The sequence below is a fragment of the Nicotiana tomentosiformis genome, chromosome 2, assembly GCF_000390325.3.
Source record: "Nicotiana tomentosiformis chromosome 2, ASM39032v3, whole genome shotgun sequence".
NCBI lineage: Eukaryota > Viridiplantae > Streptophyta > Magnoliopsida > Solanales > Solanaceae > Nicotiana > Nicotiana tomentosiformis.
In genome coordinates, this window is record NC_090813.1 from 7,947,659 (window position 1) to 7,967,641 (window position 19,983).

Below are 19,983 nucleotides of genomic sequence, written 5' to 3' on the forward strand. Positions count from 1 at the left end.
ACTAAGGGGCGGATTTATAGCTTAATATATAGGACATGTGAACACATGGTCTCTCTGCCAAATTATGCATTTTATGTATGTATTTTTTAAAAATGATCTAATACAATAATTTGCTAGCACTCATGCTCCAAAAAAACTAAATGGCATCGCTTGAACTAGAATTCATTTCTTGATCAAACTAACAGTAAATACACTCAAACTACAGTAAAAAATACATATTTAGTGTACTATTTTTAATGAGTCTATTATGGATATATTTTTAAAATAAAAACTTGTTGAGAGTTGTAGTACTATTTTAAATGGTTGTGTTTTTATATGACGTCACAGTGACGTCAAATAAATTTGAACCCGTTGCACTCCCTAGTACCGCCCCTGTGGTTGGATTAAAATTTGAACGGCCGAGAGATCAGATTAAGGTGGATAGCTTGTTGGAGCAGAAGCAACAACAAATCTAACTGGTTTAATTAATGATAATATTAATACAGATTTTTTAGTTAAGTATTTCCACTTAATTTCAAATAGCGATACACTTATTTTATACGCCAATCTAAGTTAAAAGAAGCGGAGCATCCATTACTTTAGAATCCTAGATCCGCCATTGTTGATCTCTATGAAGAGACGCTTTGAGAACATTTACAAATTTTATCCATCGGGGTCTGAAGTAATTTTATCCCTTCAAGCAATTTCAGAAATCAAATGTTAAAGTTGTTTTATCTTTCATATGCAACTTCATAAAATTCGAATTTTAAGTCTTCAATACAACTTCAGAAATCGAATTTTAAGTTTTAAAGCATAAACTTGTTTTTCAAATTTTAACAATCCAACACACGATTCAACACTCAAATTTATCCCAAATGAGTTCAATTTTGAAATATAACTTTTAAATGTCACAATGAACAAACCTCAATCATCAAATTGTCAAAATAACAACAAATCTAACAAACTTATTTTGCAACTAAGAGGAAGAAGAAACTCTAAGCACAACCTACGACGATGGTGTTTTGCAACTAAGGAGAAAAAGAAGAAACTAAACTGCCTGTATAAGTGATTTAATTTGTAAACGTCAGTACAAAGTAGTTAAACTCAATCTATATTGGTTAGCCACCCTTAAGAATGAGATAAATTAATGTACCTTTCTATTCTAGCTAGGTGAACAAAGTTCCAAATGAAATAAGCGTTTTCCTTTTTGCAGTATTTTGTTTACACTTCATTGAAGAATAACTACAAAATAAAATCTGTTCATGAACCAAACGAATCAAAAGATACCCCATAAGGTTTAAGGGGCTCAGATTAATTGACAAAAGGAACTAAGTATCAAAAAAAAGTTAATTTGAGTTGCTCCTTTTACAACTTTCTCTATACAACAATAGCTATCAAAATAGTGTTATATCTATGATGATAAAAATGATAAAATTCATAAGACAAAATTCCATGAAGCATAAGTGTTTCTTCAATGCTTCAACAGCAAAAATTGTTGGAGTCCTCCCATCAAATTCAGAAAAGAAAATGCAGACTTACAAGTAGTATATATATTCCTTACTAATTGTCCTCTACAAAAACTTTGAATATATAATCTCGAAATCGCCTGGAGTATGCCATTGGATCGACTGCTGAGATTGAGTTTGGGTCACATTGGATAGACTTATATGCATGCTCAAGTTTTTTGGTAATGTCATAGTCTTGAAGTATGTCTATTATTCCAAAATATAATGTCACTTCATATAACTCCCCTGTTGGTTCTCCTATTAGCTGAAAGTCCAAATCATTTTTCCTGTTTGTCCTTTCAACTCTTGCAGGCATGTTTACTCCCAAACTTGTGCTAGTCAACCTGTATAAAATAAGTTGCACTTTGATATCCACTGAAGTAGAACAAAACAATTCAAATCTTAAATGCGGCGTTACAATTATTAGATGGTGTTGGGTGTACGAACAAAATTTCACATTGGTAGCTGAAAAGATTGGGCGCCTAGATATAAAATGTAAGAATATCTTAATGGTATGAGGCCTTCTTGCTTGGCGAAAGCGGATAATATCACACTATTAAGAGTATATTTGGGCTGGTTGAGATAGAATTAAACTTATATGCATTGATGGTGTAAATATAATACGCCGTTATTGTATTTTAACATGTTATGGCAGATGAAAAACTTACCCTGCAGCATTAAGAAGTAATAGATCCACATCTGATCGAGAAAACCGATGAACTGGTTCAATTTCTGAGCTTCCATTTTCTGCAACATGAAAAAGTTCATACTTTCTTGTTTTTTACAACAATGTTTGAGCCTTGATTATGAGGAAAGTTAACAGTTAACAGGTAAAAGACATGAGTTGTCCAAAAGAGTGAAGAAGATTTACTAAAAGCTAGAAGATAATTTCTGCCATTAATGAATAAATGTAAATGCAAGTGTTGTGAGATTAGCACCTACCAATAGGTGTCTTACAACCAGAAGGAGTTTGATATCCAGTACCAGTAGCATTTCCTTCTCTAAAATGAACACCAACTAAAAGACTATAGTCCATCACTCTTTCCTGTTCCAACAGCTCACAATCCCTATCCACTTGCCTGCAAATTCAAAGTAATATTAGAGCCAGAGACGGATTCAGGCTTTAAACTTAATAGGTTCAAGGTTTTGAGTTTCTGTGAAATTATTGTATATGCCAAAAATCGTGGGTTCAAAAGGACCAGATATTGATATCAAAGTTGAATAGTAGAGAGTTAACCTGAGGAAACAAATTTTACCTCCTGAATTCTTCAAACCATGATTTTTGTAGCCTGAATATGAAGTTTAGATCAAGGTCTTTAAGAGTAGTTGTTGTATCAATTTCTGATTCTGGTTTATCTGTCATTCTGCCAAAAGTTGATCCTTTCAAGTCAAACCGTCTATGAATAGTGTAATTGGTGCAGAAAAGATTTCCAATGATCACGAAGCGGACCTAAACCATTGAACAGATTGGAAGTTTTTAGTGGTGAATAATTTCTAGCAACTAAATATAGTGTACTTTTCAATGTATTATTATGTGAATACCTTCTTTTGAGCTGGTCCAGTTAGCTTCAGGCAATGCAGGCCATAGTACTTAGTCACAAGGGTGTTCTCTAAAGAACGAAAATGATTGTAATAAGCGTTGAGCATCCTTATAAGTACCTAATGACCACTCGTTGACAGAAAAATCAGAAGAGAAATAATGATTCTCGGATCATGTGTATGAGAAAAGAAAAGCTACATATATAAAGAGCAGACCAACTAACTCTAAATTCTAAAGTCGCTACTGATGGAAAGTACCACAACTTTGAACCTTATTTCATTGCAATTAAGCACATATATTATGGAGGAAGTTAGAGATCTCACCTTTACTTCTGCCTTTTTCATTGTCTTGATCATGTATCTATCATCATTTGTCAAGTAGAAGAAACTTCCACTTTTTCCAGGGGAGCTTAGCTCTCTGAGGGGGCCACAAATAGACAACATATACTCTGTTGCATCCACCTTAAATAACGTCCTTAAAGCCCTGGACATTATATTGGTCGAAAATGCTTATTGTCTTTTTGCAGATAAAAGTCTCCTAACTCTGGTTCAATCATAAAAAGAAATGAAGTTTACAACATTGCATGCTGAGGCAATATTACCTGAAAACTTTGGGACAATAATCTTTCCATCTGAATTCACAAGACTGATGACGCGGCGTATGCTTGGATCCTTCAGGTGGAAATCTTGTCCAGTATTTCTCTTTTGGATCAAAAGCTGATGGCTCCAGATCAAGTGTTGGAACTGGACCAAGTTTTTGTACTGTATGCCTATATTGGTTATTCACATTACAAGGTACCATACACAAACAAAACATACTCTTCTCAGCCTAAATGTACAAGACGATAGAAGCTTATTACAGGTTTTCAGAAATGATTTAATTTATATACACTGACAAGCATGTAACATTGTAATTTGGCGTATTATATCATGTCACTTAATTACCATTTATTCCAAGCTACTTATGAATGTTTATTATATAGAGTTAACTGCAAGTGTCATTTAAGTGACCTAATTGTGCAAATATGTCTTACATCGTCAATGCATAGAACCAAAATTCTTTAGATATAGGCAAACTAAAGGTACTAAAAGGGTTCACATCTTGTAATATTTGCAAGTTAATACCTTGAAATAACTGATAAATTGACATAGTGAATTTTCTTTATTTACACTAGTTTCTCGAGGTTTTTCATCCCGTGTTATTAGTGGCAGTCTTGTATTAGAATATTGTAAATTTCTATCTTCATGTTGTTCCCTTCGCCTTGTTTTCTTTATCTTGTTATTGTTATTGCTTGTTGTTACTGCTCTTTTCTCATTTTTCCTCGTGCCGAGGGTCTACTGGAAACAGTCTCTCTATATTCACTGTAGGTAAGGTCTGCATACTATCTACCCTCCCCAGACCCCTATTATGAGACATTACTGGGTTTTTTATTGTTATTGTTGTTCTTTAGACTTTTCATGTATAAAAGATAGGAGTACAAGAAATGAAAATGTAACAGGAACTAGAACTCTACATGAAGTAAATTTAGCTACCTGATTCCCAACTGCAAATTGAGCATAAGTTCATAATTTTTATGCCCTTTAGAAATGTTTAATCCTTGCCTTTTAACAGCCTTAGGAATTCTAATAGGACTACCTCCTTTATATCCTTCAGCTTCTTGCAAACTAACCATGGCATCAATATCTGAACAAGAATTACTTGTAGTAGTTGTTCCTATTCCATCTGATAACTCCATTCTACCAAATTCCTTATCTACTGCTGCATCTATCGACATCCTCCTCGGCCTATTAACGTTGTTGTCCACAGGCTTCGATGATATCCTAACCGCGAGTTTTTTCTGTGAAGGCAATATTGAAACTTTCTCATTTGGAGAAATTGTACATCCCATCAAATCAACATTGAAAACTTGTTGAGGATCCCATTCAAAATTCCCTCTTTCTAATAAAGATTCAGATGGATAAAATGTACCATTTAATTCATCTGGATCTCTACTCCAATTACCAACATAATAACTTCCATCACCCCATCTAAATGTCCCTTTTCCCTTAGGCAATCCATCTTCCCAACTCCCTTCATATAAATTCCCATTACTCCAATACAATTTCCCATTCCCACAAATTATACCATTTTCCCATTCACCAATATAATAATTCCCATTTTTCCAAGTATACTTTCCATTTCCTTGTTGTAATCCTCTACACCATTCCCCATCATAACAATCACCATTTGCATATTCTTTAACACCATGTCCATGTTTCAAATCCATTAACCAACAACCTCTAAATGTATCTCCATTTGGTGCTGTATATGTTCCATTTCCATCCATATAACCATTCTTGAAATTTCCTTCATACATTGCACCAGATGGCCAACTAAATATACCTTTTCCCATCATTTTACCTCTAAACCAATCTCCTACGTACATACATCCATCTGTCCACCAATATTTTCCTTGTCCGTGAGGTACATTATCGACCCAATATCCAGTATAATAATCTCCATTTGGAAGAAATTTTTCTGAGTGATATAATTCTCCATTCTTGTATCCTTCGTTAGTATTTTCTTCTTCTTTTTCTTTATTATTGAGCTCTTCATCTACCTGAGTTGGTCCATACGTGCCGAAAATTGTGTGTGCTCGTTTTCTGGCTACCAATTGTGTTTTCCTTACGGTTGCTTCCAATGCCTTCATTATATAATTCTTCTTTTTCTTTCAGGATCAAAGTGATGAATATTTTCTCAACATGGATTTCGTCATTGCTCAATATTTTTAATTGGATACTAGTGAAAAGGACAACAGATTTTGTCTTCTTTTTTTTTTCGGAAAAATGGATCAAAGTACTAGAAATTAACGATGTGGTTCAAACATGCAGAGATAGAAATTAGATCACTCTGTATTACTTTTCTTGATCCATTGTGTATCTCTTTCTCTCTCCTCCTTACGTGTGATGTAATGAAGGAGACAACCAACAGAAACCAAGAACATAATACGTATTACTTGTCCATTTTTTCCAATATTGTTTTAGAAAAAATACTACGACAATTTTTTCTTTTTTTTTTGGTTATGAAATTTGAGAGGGCTCCAGTTTATTTCCTTTGCATTTTTCATAACCAAAAAAAAAAAGAAAAAATTATCCATCTAGGGTATTCAAATTTTAAACAAGTCAATAATTATTTTTGTTCGATGAATGGTATACCAAAATATTAGATCAAGCTACGTAATATTTAGCTAAACAATAACAAAAAATTAATAGAACTATAATTTTATAAATCAAAATTAAAATAACAAAAAGACAACATTAAAAATTTTGCTAATAAAAGTAAACATAAAACTAAAGGAAAGAGTGAGTCGAGAGGATTTGTAGTTTGTAGATAGCTTTTGTTGAAGAAATTTTTGTAGAACTTGACTTTTAAATTATAAAATTTATTTAAGAAATAACTTTTAGTTAAAAATTTACTTTTAAGATTAGTTGTGTATTTATATATAAATTTTAAGTTTTAAGAGTTGTTTTATTAGAAAAAATTTTAGATTGAAACAGAATCAAATAGACCATACATGATGGTCTCCGTTTAGTTTTGGCAAATAAAATGGGTAAAACTTTAAAACCGTGAACAACAAGTCACTTTGAACACCCTGAACCGCTTCATTCAACTGTGTTAAGGGTGTTCAAAATATAATATATAGCCATATAAAGCAGTATTTGACTTATATACGCAGTATAATTTTCGGCGAAGGGTGTGCGCTTGACCATCCTTGACATAGGGTAGCTATATATATACATATATATATATATATATATATATATATATATATATATATATATATATATATATATATATATATGAAAAGTGTTATGGTTGGATAATGCTTTAATTTCGAGTTGTGAAAAGGGCAATTTACAAATTGGACGGTTGGCCAAAAATAATTATCCGCGGGTTAAATATATAAAAAAAATATATTTAAAATATGTATAGTATACATTGATATACAAAAATATAAGATTTTGAGACACTCATTTTTGGGAACACTATACTTTGTAGTTCTCCCCAGTAAAAGAATCCTGGCCATTTTGTTTCCTTTGGGTGATTGAAAGGAGGGCTGGTTAAACCGGAAAACAGCTATATTTGATGTTTTTACGTATATGACATTTTATGCGGCTGAAAAATATAAGAAAAAACATCTTGCCGCCCAAGTAAATTTGGGCTAAAATTGGATTATTAAAGTAAAAAATCTTGTAGGATTCTTTTATGGTAAGAAGGATTATTTATTGGAAAAATGTTTCTTGAATTATTTATTTCGTTATTTAATTTGGAATTCTTGTGTATCTATATAAGTCCATGTTAACGTGCAAATATTTATTAGAGCAAATAAGAGCTAATTCTATGTAGTTTTTTGTTTTATATAAGTTCATCTAAATACGTTTTCGAAATCGCTATGTAGTTTTTTTTTTAAAAAAACATCAAGCTTGTAACCCAATTTACGAATCATAACTATGACTCAAACATTAGTCAACAAACAAATTTATTTGGGTAGTGAAATTTAGATTTTTGAGGTAATTCACCATTTGGAGTTGGTGTTATTTAGACTAGTTAGAAATAGTCTATAAGAGGTTGTTTACAAAATTTAAAGTCATTTAATGGAGATTTGGACTTGTTTTCAACAAGAATTGCAACTGAAAATCATAAAAGAAGTTCATCTACAGACGTTTATACACTTTTATACAATAATGTTATACACTTTATTACAAGGTATGTATATGTATATAGGTGTATAAAAGTGTACAAGATGTGTTTATATACCAATATACAATATTATACATCATTATACAAAAATTAACTTGTCTCTTCCTTGAGACTCTTCTAAAATTTAACTCCAAATTACTTCAAATTTAATATTTGAACTCCTCTCAATATTTTCGTTCGATTGGAACAACACCCAATCCAAATAACTATTAACACCCAAGTCAAATCTTCGTCCTTCACTAGCTAAGGAGGGTGTGATTCTTCAATAAAATTTAGATCTAGACACAATTTGAAACCTCAGCTCCTCAAGTTCATCATCCAGAGGCTAGCTAAGTAGGGTGTAATGGAGTGGGAATAATAATGTGGGCTAAAGGATGAAAAAACAAATTCACGTTATATATAACCTGGGCCAATCGGGATTAAAAGCAAAATTTGAAAGAACAAAGGAAGGGGGGATTGTTATCATTTCTTTTTGTGACGAATAGCTTGTTTGACCAAGTTTCTACAATTCTAGAAGTACTTTTTTTTTTTAAAAATACTTTTTTTTAAAGTTGAAGTGTTTGGCCAAGTTTTTGGAAGGAAAAAAAGGGCTTTTGAGGAGAAATAGAAACAGTTTTGGAGAAGCAGAAAATAGTAGCTTCTCTCCACAATTACTTTTGAGAAAAAAAAAATACTTTTCAAAACAAGCTGATTTGTGCGGTTTGGCCAAACAGGCTATAAGTAATTAACTGATTTGCCAATTAGAAGACTAAGATTATATGTGAGGTAAATAGTAAATACAGAAAGTAAAGGGCATAAAGTAAATGATACTAGATATTTTAATACTCGTTCAGATTCAATATGAATCCTAGTCCAGTCCCCTTGGGTTGCAAGAGGGTTCTCTCTTCAAGTTCCTTGAAAATTTTCGGTACACGTGAGTTAATGTTGACAAGCATACACCAACTGCTTCTTAGAGCACAAGTGACTTTCTACGATTTTTATACAATGCATTATCAGTGATTTTCCTCTTTTTCTTCTCTCCACTAATTACACAGTAAATCTAGAATATACTTGTCACGCCCCGAACCTGGGTCTGGACATAACACGATACCCGGTGCCTAACTACATGTAATCGAGCGAATCAATAGGTTAGCTTAATCAACATGTGATATCATAACATACTGAATGCAGGAGATAAACTTAAATATGTTGATATATTGAAAGTCTAAATAATATAAATCAAAGTGCGGAAATACTAATACAATTTCGAAACATATTTGTAGCCAACATAGCTTAACATGAAAAGCATGCGACTCTGTCTAACTGTTACTCTAGTCTATGAAGCCTCTAATGAAGTACTGAAAACATTGACTGTCCGTAAATTTTTAAAATACTGTAAAGTAATGATAATGCCCCAAAAGAACTAGGGCTCACCAAATAACTGGTACGAGAATCCTAGCGCTCTGAATCGTCAACCTGTAAATCATTACCTGCATCGTGAGATGCAGGCCCCGGGTAAAAAGGGACGTCGGTACATTTGAATTGCACCGGTATGTAAAACAACTGAAAGAAAGAACTATAAATGCTGAAACTGAAACTAAATTGAGAACTGATAATTGAAGTGATAACTAATATCTGATAACTGAAACGATAACTGTTGAAACTAAAACTGAAATGATAACTGATAACTGAAATGATAACTGATAACTGAAATGATAATTGATAACTGAAATGATAACTGATAACTGATAACTAAACTGAACAAAGGAAGTAAGGATATGAATACTCTCTCTTCTGAATGATGAACAACTTGTTTATCTGAATAAATAAATTGCGGCCTTAGGCCCAATATATACATGCACAAGTTGCGGCCTCGAGCCCAAGTATACGTATACATAATTGCGGCCTCAAACCTAAAAATGCATAAAGCATAAACTGCGGCCTCAGGACCAAAGATGCATAAAGCATTAACTGTGGTCTTAGGCCCAAACATGCATAAAGCATAAACTGCGGCCTCGGGTCCAAATACAGGTGTTCGACATTCAAGAATTTAAATTCAGGAACTAAGAATCATACTACAATACATGATGCTAAAATATTGAATCATATTGAGCTACATAATACTAGAATACTGAATAGGACTAAACTCAGACAAGTATTCTTGAATAGATTATGAAAACTTATGCTTCAACTGTTTATGGCATGCTAAGTAATCTAGACCGAGACTCATGGGCGTCAAACACAAGTCTATATTGATTACACACTGAGCTCACAACGTTCGGAATAAAAGTCATGAACGGATTACGAAGCTAGAGAATAGAAGTTCTGCAACTATTCAAGGAACTAAGCTTAACTATATTTCTGAGGCAATTAGTAACGTCGTAAAAGATAGTAGTATAGGGAGAATCATTAATATTCCCAAACATAGAGAGTTAGACTCACATACCTTAACTTTCTGCTCTTGATCATAATACAATATTCGCCAACCCTTTCAACTTTAATCTATATCAATACAAGTCAAAGGGATTTCAAATTAGCAATAATAATCATGTTTTGATCACTTAAACATTTCATCAAACACTTTATGGACGTAAAGCCTCGTAACCCTCATTAATGATATTTCTACACCCAACAACATATTCTCTTGCGTCGAGATAAATTCTAAAATCTCACATTTCTTATAATCAATATCATTCTTCATCATCCATAAGATAAATAACACCCTTAACCAATATCAACAATTAACAACCCATACATATAATCATGCATGCTTTTCAATCAAAACCATCAACTCATATCTCATGAATTTAGAGTCTATAATCATTAATCCAATGCTATAATCATTTAGAGGGTGAAAATATTACCTTTTGACGTTCAATCCTCTTGATTTCGAGTTCTAGGATTTCGTCTCTCAAAACTGATGTCCCAATCGAATATCTAATGATTTGAAGGGTTTACCCATGTTAATAAGGTGTTGGAGAATTGAAATAAACTTAGGATCACCATTAGAACTTACCTTGGATGGTGGAGGGATCTTTGAAGCGTTAGTTTTTTGAGAGCTTTTCTTTTTAGAGCAAGTTTTTGTGTTTTGGGGTGTGGGGGATGAAGTAAGGCTTTTAAAATGACCCCCCAGGTGCGCTCCCGCACACCTGAAGACCTAACCGCATACTGCGCATTGTCCAGTAAAATGTACATAACTTTTTATACAGAGATCCGTTCAGGCTCCACAATATATAGTTGGAAAGATATTTCAAAGAGACACAACTTACATGTTTTAGGTTTTCCCAAATTCCTTACATATTTTCACGAGATCCTTCTAGAAAACAGACCTTTCATAAACTTAGTCAATTTTATCGAATCTTATGCATCCCACTCTCCGTCTTGATTCCAAAATACGTATTTCCACCCATACTCATCCCGATAGGAATTCATATGTCTAAGATGTCATATTAATACTCATTTAACACGTCCATACCTAGTTCAAATTTACGAAGTATTACAATACTACAATGATAGAACAAAAAGCTTGAAGTTGGTTCGATCAAAGTATATCTTTTCATTGAGCCTTTGACAGTATATATATGTCTTGAGGGACGATCTTCTGACCGGAGCAGATTTTCGAGAGATGGGCAACCCAAATGAATTGATCCTTGGAGTGAATCTTAATTGATTCCTTCCAAGAATAAGGTTAGAACTTTCCTATTGTTGATCCTTGAAGCTCGGTGTGATAGGCATGGTTCCCTTGAATAGCGTAACTAATTGGCTTTGCAGATCTTCCATACAACATGTTTGATGTGATTGTCCTAGACGTCCATGATTGGAGATCAAGATTATATTGTGATATTCCTTGATGCTCGTGATTAAAAATCAGAAGTAGATTTTCCGCTAAATTGATTATGCTATCTTAGCCTTCCTTCCTTAGATAGCTTCCCTGATCCTTAGTTGGCTCATATTTCATTCCTTGATTATTCTGCTTCACAACGTCTACTTTTCAGAGATCCTTGATTGCATGCAATAAGAATACGTTATTTTTCATCATTAAAATCAAGATCTAACAAAAATATGGGCCAAAATCAGTTGATCTGTTGGCCCAACAGACAAGGAGTGTAATTTGTTGGAAAAATGACAATGTATAACACTCTCAAAATAATAGACGAAAAAATGTATAATTTTTGTATATATATACATTATGTATGTTATATACAAAAATTATACAAATTTGATACACTTTTTCGGCTACCAAATGTAAATAGTTTCTGGGGCGGGCTAAAAACGATAATACCCTAATTTGTTCTAAAATATATTAATGATGATATAACATAATATTATTTTTTTGGTTTAAAAAAATAGAAAACATTTGAGTAAAAGTTACTACAATGTAAATAATATAATGAATTTATCTTTTTAAACAATTTGAAAGTATATAGTATATACTCTATAATTTATACTGTGTCAAATATTTTGAATTGTCCTAAGACGAAAAGAGTACGAACAGTAAGCTCATTGGCGATGGGTCTAGTCTTTGTTTCGAATGTTATGGCAAAAATCCACTAGGTTGTAAATCAAACAACGTGAATTTTTCTACAAGGATTTTTCTTTTTTTTTATTCCTTGTTTTTACTTTTTTATTTCTATGTTTTTTTCAAGTATCCACAAAAAGTTCGTAAGCGAACTGAAAACAAAAAAAAAAGTAAAAACTTACAGTAATAATAATAAATAAAATATTTAAAAATTGACTGACTGACCACGTCAGACCCCATGTTGCTCCGATTCATGCGCTGCTTTTAACACCCTTTTCCCTTTTTTCTCCCTCTTTTCACCATTGTTTCTCAATTTTTCTGACAAAACCAAGAAAATGGGAACAACTTTTTTTGCTGTTTATGAAGAGAAAAAAGGTTGAATTTTTACAATGCAGAAGGGATAAATATGGTTAAGGGCTTTATGCATTATTGGATTTACCAGCTTTAGCAATTTTTTTTGTATATATTAATAGATATTTGAATATAAATGTCTGAATTGGTAGCTCGAACGGGTCGGCATCAACAGCGATATGAAGAAGGTTATCGACTCATTGCTGGGTATCTTTCTTTTTCCTTTTCCTTATTTAATTATTCTCTATTTCGTTTGGATTTATTTTGCTTTTTGCTCATTAGGTTCTGCTTGGTTCTTATTATTGAATGTGGGTATTTTTGGTATCTGATTTTTCTCTAAGTTTCAAGATTTTGTGCTCGGTCCTTTTCTGTTATTAGGCATTTGTAGTTCTTTATCTTAGCTTTTTCTTTTGTTAAATTTGCTTGAGGTATTGGGTTTGTGCAATTTGATTTGAAGAAAAAGGGCAATCTTTTAGCTTTTTGTAGACTAATAAAGCTTAGTGTCTTAAAAACGTTGAAGTCTTTTGTAACTTAAGGTGTGGCCTAGTGACCAATGAAGTTGATGGAGAACCACGAGGTCTCAGGTTCGAATCTAGCGGGGGCAAAAAGAAAATACTTGGTGAATTTGCCCAAGACCCAATACTTGTGCTCGTGGTGGTAGCAGATACCCGGTGGAATAGTCATGCCGCAAACTGGCCTACAAGTGGGGTTTGGAGAGGGTAGATAGTACGTAGACCTTACCCCTACAGTGAATGTAGAGAGATTGTTTGCAGTAGACCCTCGGCACGAGAGAAAATGAAGGTCTACCCTCCCCAGACCCCACTTGTGGGATTATACTGGATTTGTTGTTGTTGTACGGTAGTGTACCCGTACACTACCGTCATTGAAAAAAAGAAGAAGTTGAAGTCTTTTCTAAAGAGTAGTACTCAAGAACTGTTAAGACATGTTGGAATAGGCTGCCATTGTTCTCTTTAAGTTGCTTATTAAAAAAGAAGTAAAATTTGAGGAGGTAAAAGAAAAACAATGAATCTTGTAAATCTGGAATGTAGGAATTGGGTGGCCCTATCTGGTCTGAGTTAATTTTATGTTTTTGGTTTTCCAATTCAACATTATTTATAATTTCTTTTGGAGGCGGTTTGTGATTGGATAAGCTTAAGATAAATCAGAATTGGGGTTATAGACTTATAGGGGTGAAATAATTTTTGTTTCCCGCTGTTTCTTCTTATCGTAATTTCTTTTGCTGATCCAATCAGAAGGTAGCTATCCTTATCCTTCTCATTACACTTGCTCTATATCTAGTTTTGGTTCTTATTTTGCTTAACATCTCCTTCGAGATGGAGTCATAACTCATAAGCCATGGCATAAAACATAAATGAAGCACAAAAACCATGTAGTGAATCTCTCGTTATCTTCATCATCATGAGTGCAGAGTTAATTGACAGCAGTGAACAAAGAATCCATTGACCCTATCACGATCAAACTGGTACCATGGCTCCACTGAGACAGTCATGCGATGAGATTATTCTAAGCTCAAAAAGGTGAGAAGGAAAAGCACTGAGCACTTGCAGTGACTGGATCTTCCATGTTCTATATTGTTAAGGATAGTTGATTTTCGAGTATTTTGCTGTTCGGACTCTTCTAAGGGTATGTGATGTAATAGAATACGTGATGTGTGATTAGAAAAGTTATAGAGAAGCAACAGCACAAAGTAGAAAAGTTCAGGAACACAAGAGAAATCCTTCCGTGGCTAGAAAGTATCGGAAATTATGCTCTTAGAATAGAAGAAGTATATGGATTTTATGGAGCAAAAGTCTCTTAATCTTTTGGCTCCTAAAGTAAGCTCAGATCTGAAATTTTAGCTCTTCCAATCAAATACTAAGCATGTCTCTTAAAGTTGTCTCTCAATCTCTCTTTATTATGGGTTTCAGTCCCCTGGTAGTTGGAACTTTTGTTGATGACTTTCATTTGTCAAAATTCTTTTAATTCTTAAAGGATGTGAAAACAGTGGGCAACTACCCCTTTTTAACTTCCTGGGTTTGCATTTGAAATCAGAATAATATTTTCTCGGAACCTGTCTATTCTGAATTCTCACCAGAGTTGCTGCAGGTGTATTCCGTTTAAGTTCAGGGATACGGAACAAAATGGTGGTGACACATCCAAAAAGATAGTCGAAGTACTGATGATAAACTCAACAAGCGGGCCTGGTCTTCTGTTTCCGAAGGTGAGAATTGTTCTATTGGATTTCGAGCAATATGTTAAGGTAGTTCTAATGATTAAAGTGTTTTCTTGGGCTATCATTAAGTTACCTTATGTGACTTTGTCTTCTGATGGATTTGATCGTAAGGTCCTTTTTAGCACTTTGTATTTTAACCTCATAACTAAGAGATTTGCTGACATTCTTCCTCCACCGTGAAACTGAACCTTACCAAGTTTAACAACGAAAAAAATACCAAGTTTTACGTTGACGATTGACAAGCTTCACTCTTTAATGTTCTTGTAAAATACAGTAACCATGTTTCACATGCTTCATTCTCTTTATGACTAATTATGCTAGTTATATGTTGCTGCATTGCAACCTGGTAGCACTACTAGTATTTTATTCAATCAAAGGTAGACAAGCATCAGCGCATACTTGAACCAGTGAATTGGCATTTACAGTTGGTTCTCCTTTTTTTCTTTCAGACATTACACTTGACTTGATAGACTTCTTCTTCTTTTCTTTAATTGTTCTTTTTTTTTTTGGTTCCGGTTTCTGCTTTTTCAGTTATTAGCAGCACCACGATATTGGAGAATAAGCTCTTTCTATTCATGTTTATTTTGCCTTAGAGCTGTCAAGATGTCTATGAGTGCTGTTAATTGACATCTCTGTCTTTGTATATATAGGGAGGGTGGGAAAATGATGAAACAGTTAAAGAGGCAGCTGTTCGTGAAGCCATAGAGGAGGCTGGAGTTCGTGGGGATTTAGTGGTGAGATTGTTGTATCCTATCTTCATTTATTCTGTAGCATTTGGATACACTAATAAGTTATTCCCTGCCGCATGGAGGTTCACCATGCTTTAGTGGGTTTTGCTAGATGTATTTTGCATGTTAAGTAGACCACATTGGCAAAATCAACATTTCCACTGCCATGAGCTTTGGATGTGGTCATGTCTTTTTGTTGCTTAATCATCTTTACTCCTTTCTGCTCAGTAAGTTGTTTTATTATTAATGGGGTGAACTTTTTACAATATGATACTAATTCTGACCTGCTCCTTTTTAGCATCGTGATGTGATAAGAACTTCAATATAGTTCTCTCTTCCAAAGAAAGCTACTGTCGTCTGTAATAAAAATAATAGAACTACAATAGTCTATGTTGCTCGGACTCGGGTGCAAGTATCCGATTCATGTGCGGATCTAGAGTTTGGATTTTTCATCACATGAATTTTAGGATTCGGAGGTATGGATCCAGGTTCGGATAGGGATGTCGGGGTATGGATCCGGTTCGGATAGGGATGTCGGGGTATGGCTTATAAATGTATATTACGACTATATAAAGTCTATATTTCAACTAGTAAAAGTTATTGAACTAAAACTAATAAAATTTTATTCTTTATATCACATAATAGAAAAGCATTCTCATACTTAATATAACTATATATATATGACATAAACCCAAAAATCAAACCAAATGCCCAATCAATCTGTACTTCTTGGTCATAGAATGTAGTCAAAGTACCCAAGGTAAGTTGACCAAATCCGGTATGGATCTCACACCCATACCCACACCCATGACGTGTTGACACGGGTGCGGCTGGGATTTTGAAGAGTCCGCACAACACAAGTAATAACATTTAATGAAGGGTGAACTTTATTTTAGAATATTTTAGAAGAGTCGAAGCTAAAGTTCATTAATTGGTCCAAGTACAGTAATATTAAATTTATCATAGTAACTTACTAAAGAAATATACTTGTCTCAGTTTAGATTGTCGTCGGTCAACTTTTTGTTTTTAAACAAGTAACTTATATAAATAAACTTGTAGGTCAGCATATGTAGAAGTTATGTGATTCCCTTGTATTTTTGTTTTCCATGAATCCGTGGGATTTATACCTCTTCTTTTCAGCATTTTTTGGGATATTACCTCTTTAAAAGCAAAACACTTCAAGACGAGTACAGTCCAGAAGGTCTGTGTAGAGCTGCCATGTTTGCTTTGTTTGTAAAGGAAGAGCTTGATTGTTGGCCAGAACAGAACCGCCGGAAAAGAAGTTGGCTGACAATTCCTGAGGCAATTGAATGTTGCCGGCACCAATGGATGAGAGAGGCTCTTGAGGAAGGATTTCTGAAGTGGCATGAGGGTGGTATGGTAAGCACAATTAACAACGACGAGGACTAGTTTTTCTCTTTACTCCTCCCTGACCAACATTGAAGGTTTTTAGACCAATTTGAAGTTATGTTCTTTTAGATATTGAACCATGTTTTGATGATTTTTAACTGATTCATTGCTTTCCCAGAAAACTGATGGAGAACCAGATAGAAAAGAAACAAGAAAATTATTCCCATCTTCATCATTTTCTTGCTAACTACATTTGGTTACACAAGTAGTGGACTAACCATACTAGTCAGATTAACAGATGATGCTTTTCTGTGTAACTACAATTTCATGATCTATTCTTCATTTCTTGGACATAATAATGACAAGCATATTATGAACAGTCTACACAATATATTATCAATACTCTCTAGTGGGAGGACAAATAATGGTAAAAATTTACCCGCACCCTGTGATTACACCAAAACGATGAATGCAAGATGTGTATCTCGCATACACACATTTGTCACCTAACCGTGTATTCTCATTTTAATTTATACTAACTACTAAGGTTAAATTGTTTGGTTTGATGTAAACATTGGGTACGGGCAAAGTATTTACCGACGAAGAACCCTCTTGAAGAGGCTTCACTATGTGTATGCTTCACATTTTAAAGTTGTCTGATGAATGCTATAAGTGGCGGCAAAATTATTTTTATAGCAGAAACTATTATTTGGTTCTTCAATAAAGTTGCTGATAGACATGCCACATGTGATAGCCACCAGTAGAAGACATTTAGATTAAAGTGTGATCATCTCGCTTTAAAAGATTAAACATTTAGATTAAGTGATCACACAGTTCAATATGGTATCCGACCAAGAAAAGATTTTGGATTCGGAATTGAGGTGGATGGTTCAAACTCCATCAGCGATATAGTATTCCTTTCGCCCTCCACCCCTCCCTTGATATAATTAGGAAGGGAAAAAAGAAGGTTTGTATTAGCGAGTAATCAGGCTCTGTTATGAAGGAAAAAGAACTTCAATTACCTATTTTACTTGACCTGAAACTGAAAGAAATCTCAAAGTCAGATTAGAAGTACTGCTTAATTTTATAACTTTTTTCGAATTTAACATTATTCAATCTGTCTTGAAAGATCGAGGACTAGAAAATATATCTAGAAAAATGACAATCTTATCATGATTTACGGATGGTCTCAGAAAAATAATGTGGGAATTAAAGAACTTTAAACTTCTTTCTATTGATTTTTCCGATTTGTCAAAGAAGCTTCCTACTTTATTTATTACGTTGAAATTTTATTGTCCATCTTTTTCTTCGAGAAATACTACTATTCCGACTTAAGGAAGATGACAATCTCCAGAACACTAAGTACATTTTTTCGGTGTAAATGTGAATATTAGATTTTAAAATATTTTTACAGTTAACTTATATATTAGAAATTGAATCACATAGAAGTACCAGAAGTTAGAGTCTTTTATTTGACTCCAAAAGTAGTGACAATTCCATCTTATTCGAGGCAGACGAAGTACTTATTTCCCAATAAGCTAATTGTTTTTGTGTGCTATCTACTTTGGGAAAAAGCGGGATCTTTACATAAATAACCGACCATATTAATTGTTTACTTTTTCTAGTCATATATACAAATTATACATTAATTATACACAATTATACACATACAATACATAAATTATGCATATATTATATCTCCACCAACTATTTTTAATTATAAGTTATTAGGGGCGGCTATTTGGGTTAATTCTTCAAAAGCAAGCAAAAGAAAAGGAGATGTAGAACTAGAGTGGTTAGATGGAAGTATCATGAACTTCAAATCTTTATAGAGTTAAAAGTTTTTTTTAGGGATAACTTATAGATGACCTCTTAACATATTATTGTCTGATAATTTGGATGATTCTGAAACGAAAACATGCTGGGAAAAGCTTTGTGATGTCCCATATTTAGTACCTAGATTATGGGGGAACTCCTACATGGACAAAGGATGCTATATATTGGATGACTGACTGCATGTGGTGACTATTGTGCTACTTGTGCCGCTTCTTGCGAATCATCTATAACAGTATTTGACGTTGAAAAAGAGAATTTTCGTCTCGTATCTCATCCGGAAGAAGAATGTAATAACCAGCTTTTGCCAAGTATACATGCTCATATGCACCTTTTTGAGACGTCAGGCCATGTGTCGTTCCGCAAATTTGCATTTCCGGCATGGGTGTGGCAACAATAGATATATGAGATAATAATTATAAATGGGGTCTGAGGACGACAATCCGTGAAGTTTGACTTCTCGAACTATGCGCTTTGCCATCGGAATCCAATGGCATACTAAATGGGGAGTTGATCATCAGTGATGTAAATAGAGGAGTAGTTTTGGCCTACAATCTCCAATTGCAAACCACCAGAATGATAGAGTTTGACGAAATGGAAATCATCTTAGTTTTTTTTTTTTTTTGGGTAACAGGGAAAACCCGCAGCCGCTACAATCCCTGTCATAGCCTCTGCCCTTCGGGTGAGCATTTTGTGGTGAGCACTTTGTGTGCACTGGGTAAACCTCCCCTTGTGTAATAACCTACAAACCATACAGAGGATGTAAATGAACTAAGCAAGCCATGTGCGACAAGCTCAACCAAGAAAGCATTGAGGGGGAATTGATCCATCATCTTAGTTTTTATTCATAGCAAAACCGTTGTTTCGCTGCGAGAAACTACTCCAAATTCAAAAACCCTGGCACTCACATCTCAAAACTTAGATATTTCCTATCTAAGCTGAAAATTATGTGCTCCAAAGGGTTTAGATTTATGAGGGATGAAGAATACTAAAAAATAGCAAATTTGCGACCGCCAAATCCGTCGGAAAACACGTGATCGAAATATATTTGCGACGGAATCAGTCGCAAATTGAATAATACGGGACATTTGAATCATACTTATGCATTTAACTTTGTATAGAAACTATCTAGCCCTTGGTATTCATATTTTTTTTTCCACATTCAATATTTTACTTTACCATATTTGCTTACACCTTGATATATAGATTGTTATATATAGTACTCT

At 33.9% G+C, this 19,983-nt stretch overlaps 2 protein-coding genes across 4 annotated transcripts; one reads left to right on the forward strand and one right to left on the reverse strand.

Annotated features, from left to right (window-relative positions):
- Window positions 1-1,252: 1,252 nt before the first annotated feature.
- Window positions 1,253-6,010, reverse strand: LOC104094416 (phosphatidylinositol 4-phosphate 5-kinase 6-like). Its single transcript, XM_009600348.4, has 8 exons — window positions 4,557-6,010; window positions 3,626-3,793; window positions 3,348-3,507; window positions 3,027-3,143; window positions 2,741-2,934; window positions 2,427-2,563; window positions 2,153-2,231; window positions 1,253-1,828 (listed from the first exon to the last, which is right to left on the reverse strand). The coding sequence occupies exons 1-8, from the start codon at window positions 5,711-5,713 to the stop codon at window positions 1,540-1,542; spliced, it is 2,301 nt and encodes a 766-aa protein (XP_009598643.1). The 5' UTR covers window positions 5,714-6,010; the 3' UTR covers window positions 1,253-1,539.
- A 6,494-nt stretch (window positions 6,011-12,504) lies between these two features.
- On the forward strand, window positions 12,505-17,156 carry LOC104089680 (nudix hydrolase 16, mitochondrial-like). Of its 3 annotated transcripts, none has more exons than XM_009594630.4 (4): window positions 12,505-12,820; window positions 14,720-14,834; window positions 15,497-15,580; window positions 16,715-17,156. In XM_009594630.4, the coding sequence occupies exons 1-4, from the start codon at window positions 12,750-12,752 to the stop codon at window positions 16,982-16,984; spliced, it is 540 nt and encodes a 179-aa protein (XP_009592925.1). In that variant the 5' UTR covers window positions 12,505-12,749; the 3' UTR covers window positions 16,985-17,156. The 3 variants fall into 3 exon arrangements, with proteins under 3 accessions (XP_009592925.1, XP_070051040.1, XP_009592926.1); XM_070194939.1 differs by having other exon boundaries at window positions 12,563-12,820; window positions 14,711-14,834; XM_009594631.4 differs by lacking the exon at window positions 12,505-12,820 and adding an exon at window positions 13,485-14,151.
- Window positions 17,157-19,983: the final 2,827 nt, after the last annotated feature.

Coding starts and splice junctions, on each gene's coding strand:
- LOC104094416 (XM_009600348.4), bottom strand. CDS start 5,713: ATGAAGGCATTGGAAGCAACCGTAAGGAAAACACAATTGGTAGCCAGA. Junction 3,508..3,625: donor TATTGTCCCAAAGTTTTCAG/GTAATATTGCCT, acceptor TATAATGTCCAG/GGCTTTAAGGACGTTATTTA. Junction 2,935..3,026: donor CTGGACCAGCTCAAAAGAAG/GTATTCACATAA, acceptor TCAATGGTTTAG/GTCCGCTTCGTGATCATTGG.
- LOC104089680 (XM_070194939.1), top strand. CDS start 12,750: ATGTCTGAATTGGTAGCTCGAACGGGTCGGCATCAACAGCGATATGAA. Junction 12,821..14,710: donor GGTTATCGACTCATTGCTGG/GTATCTTTCTTT, acceptor TTCTCACCAGAG/TTGCTGCAGGTGTATTCCGT. Junction 14,835..15,496: donor CTGGTCTTCTGTTTCCGAAG/GTGAGAATTGTT, acceptor TTGTATATATAG/GGAGGGTGGGAAAATGATGA.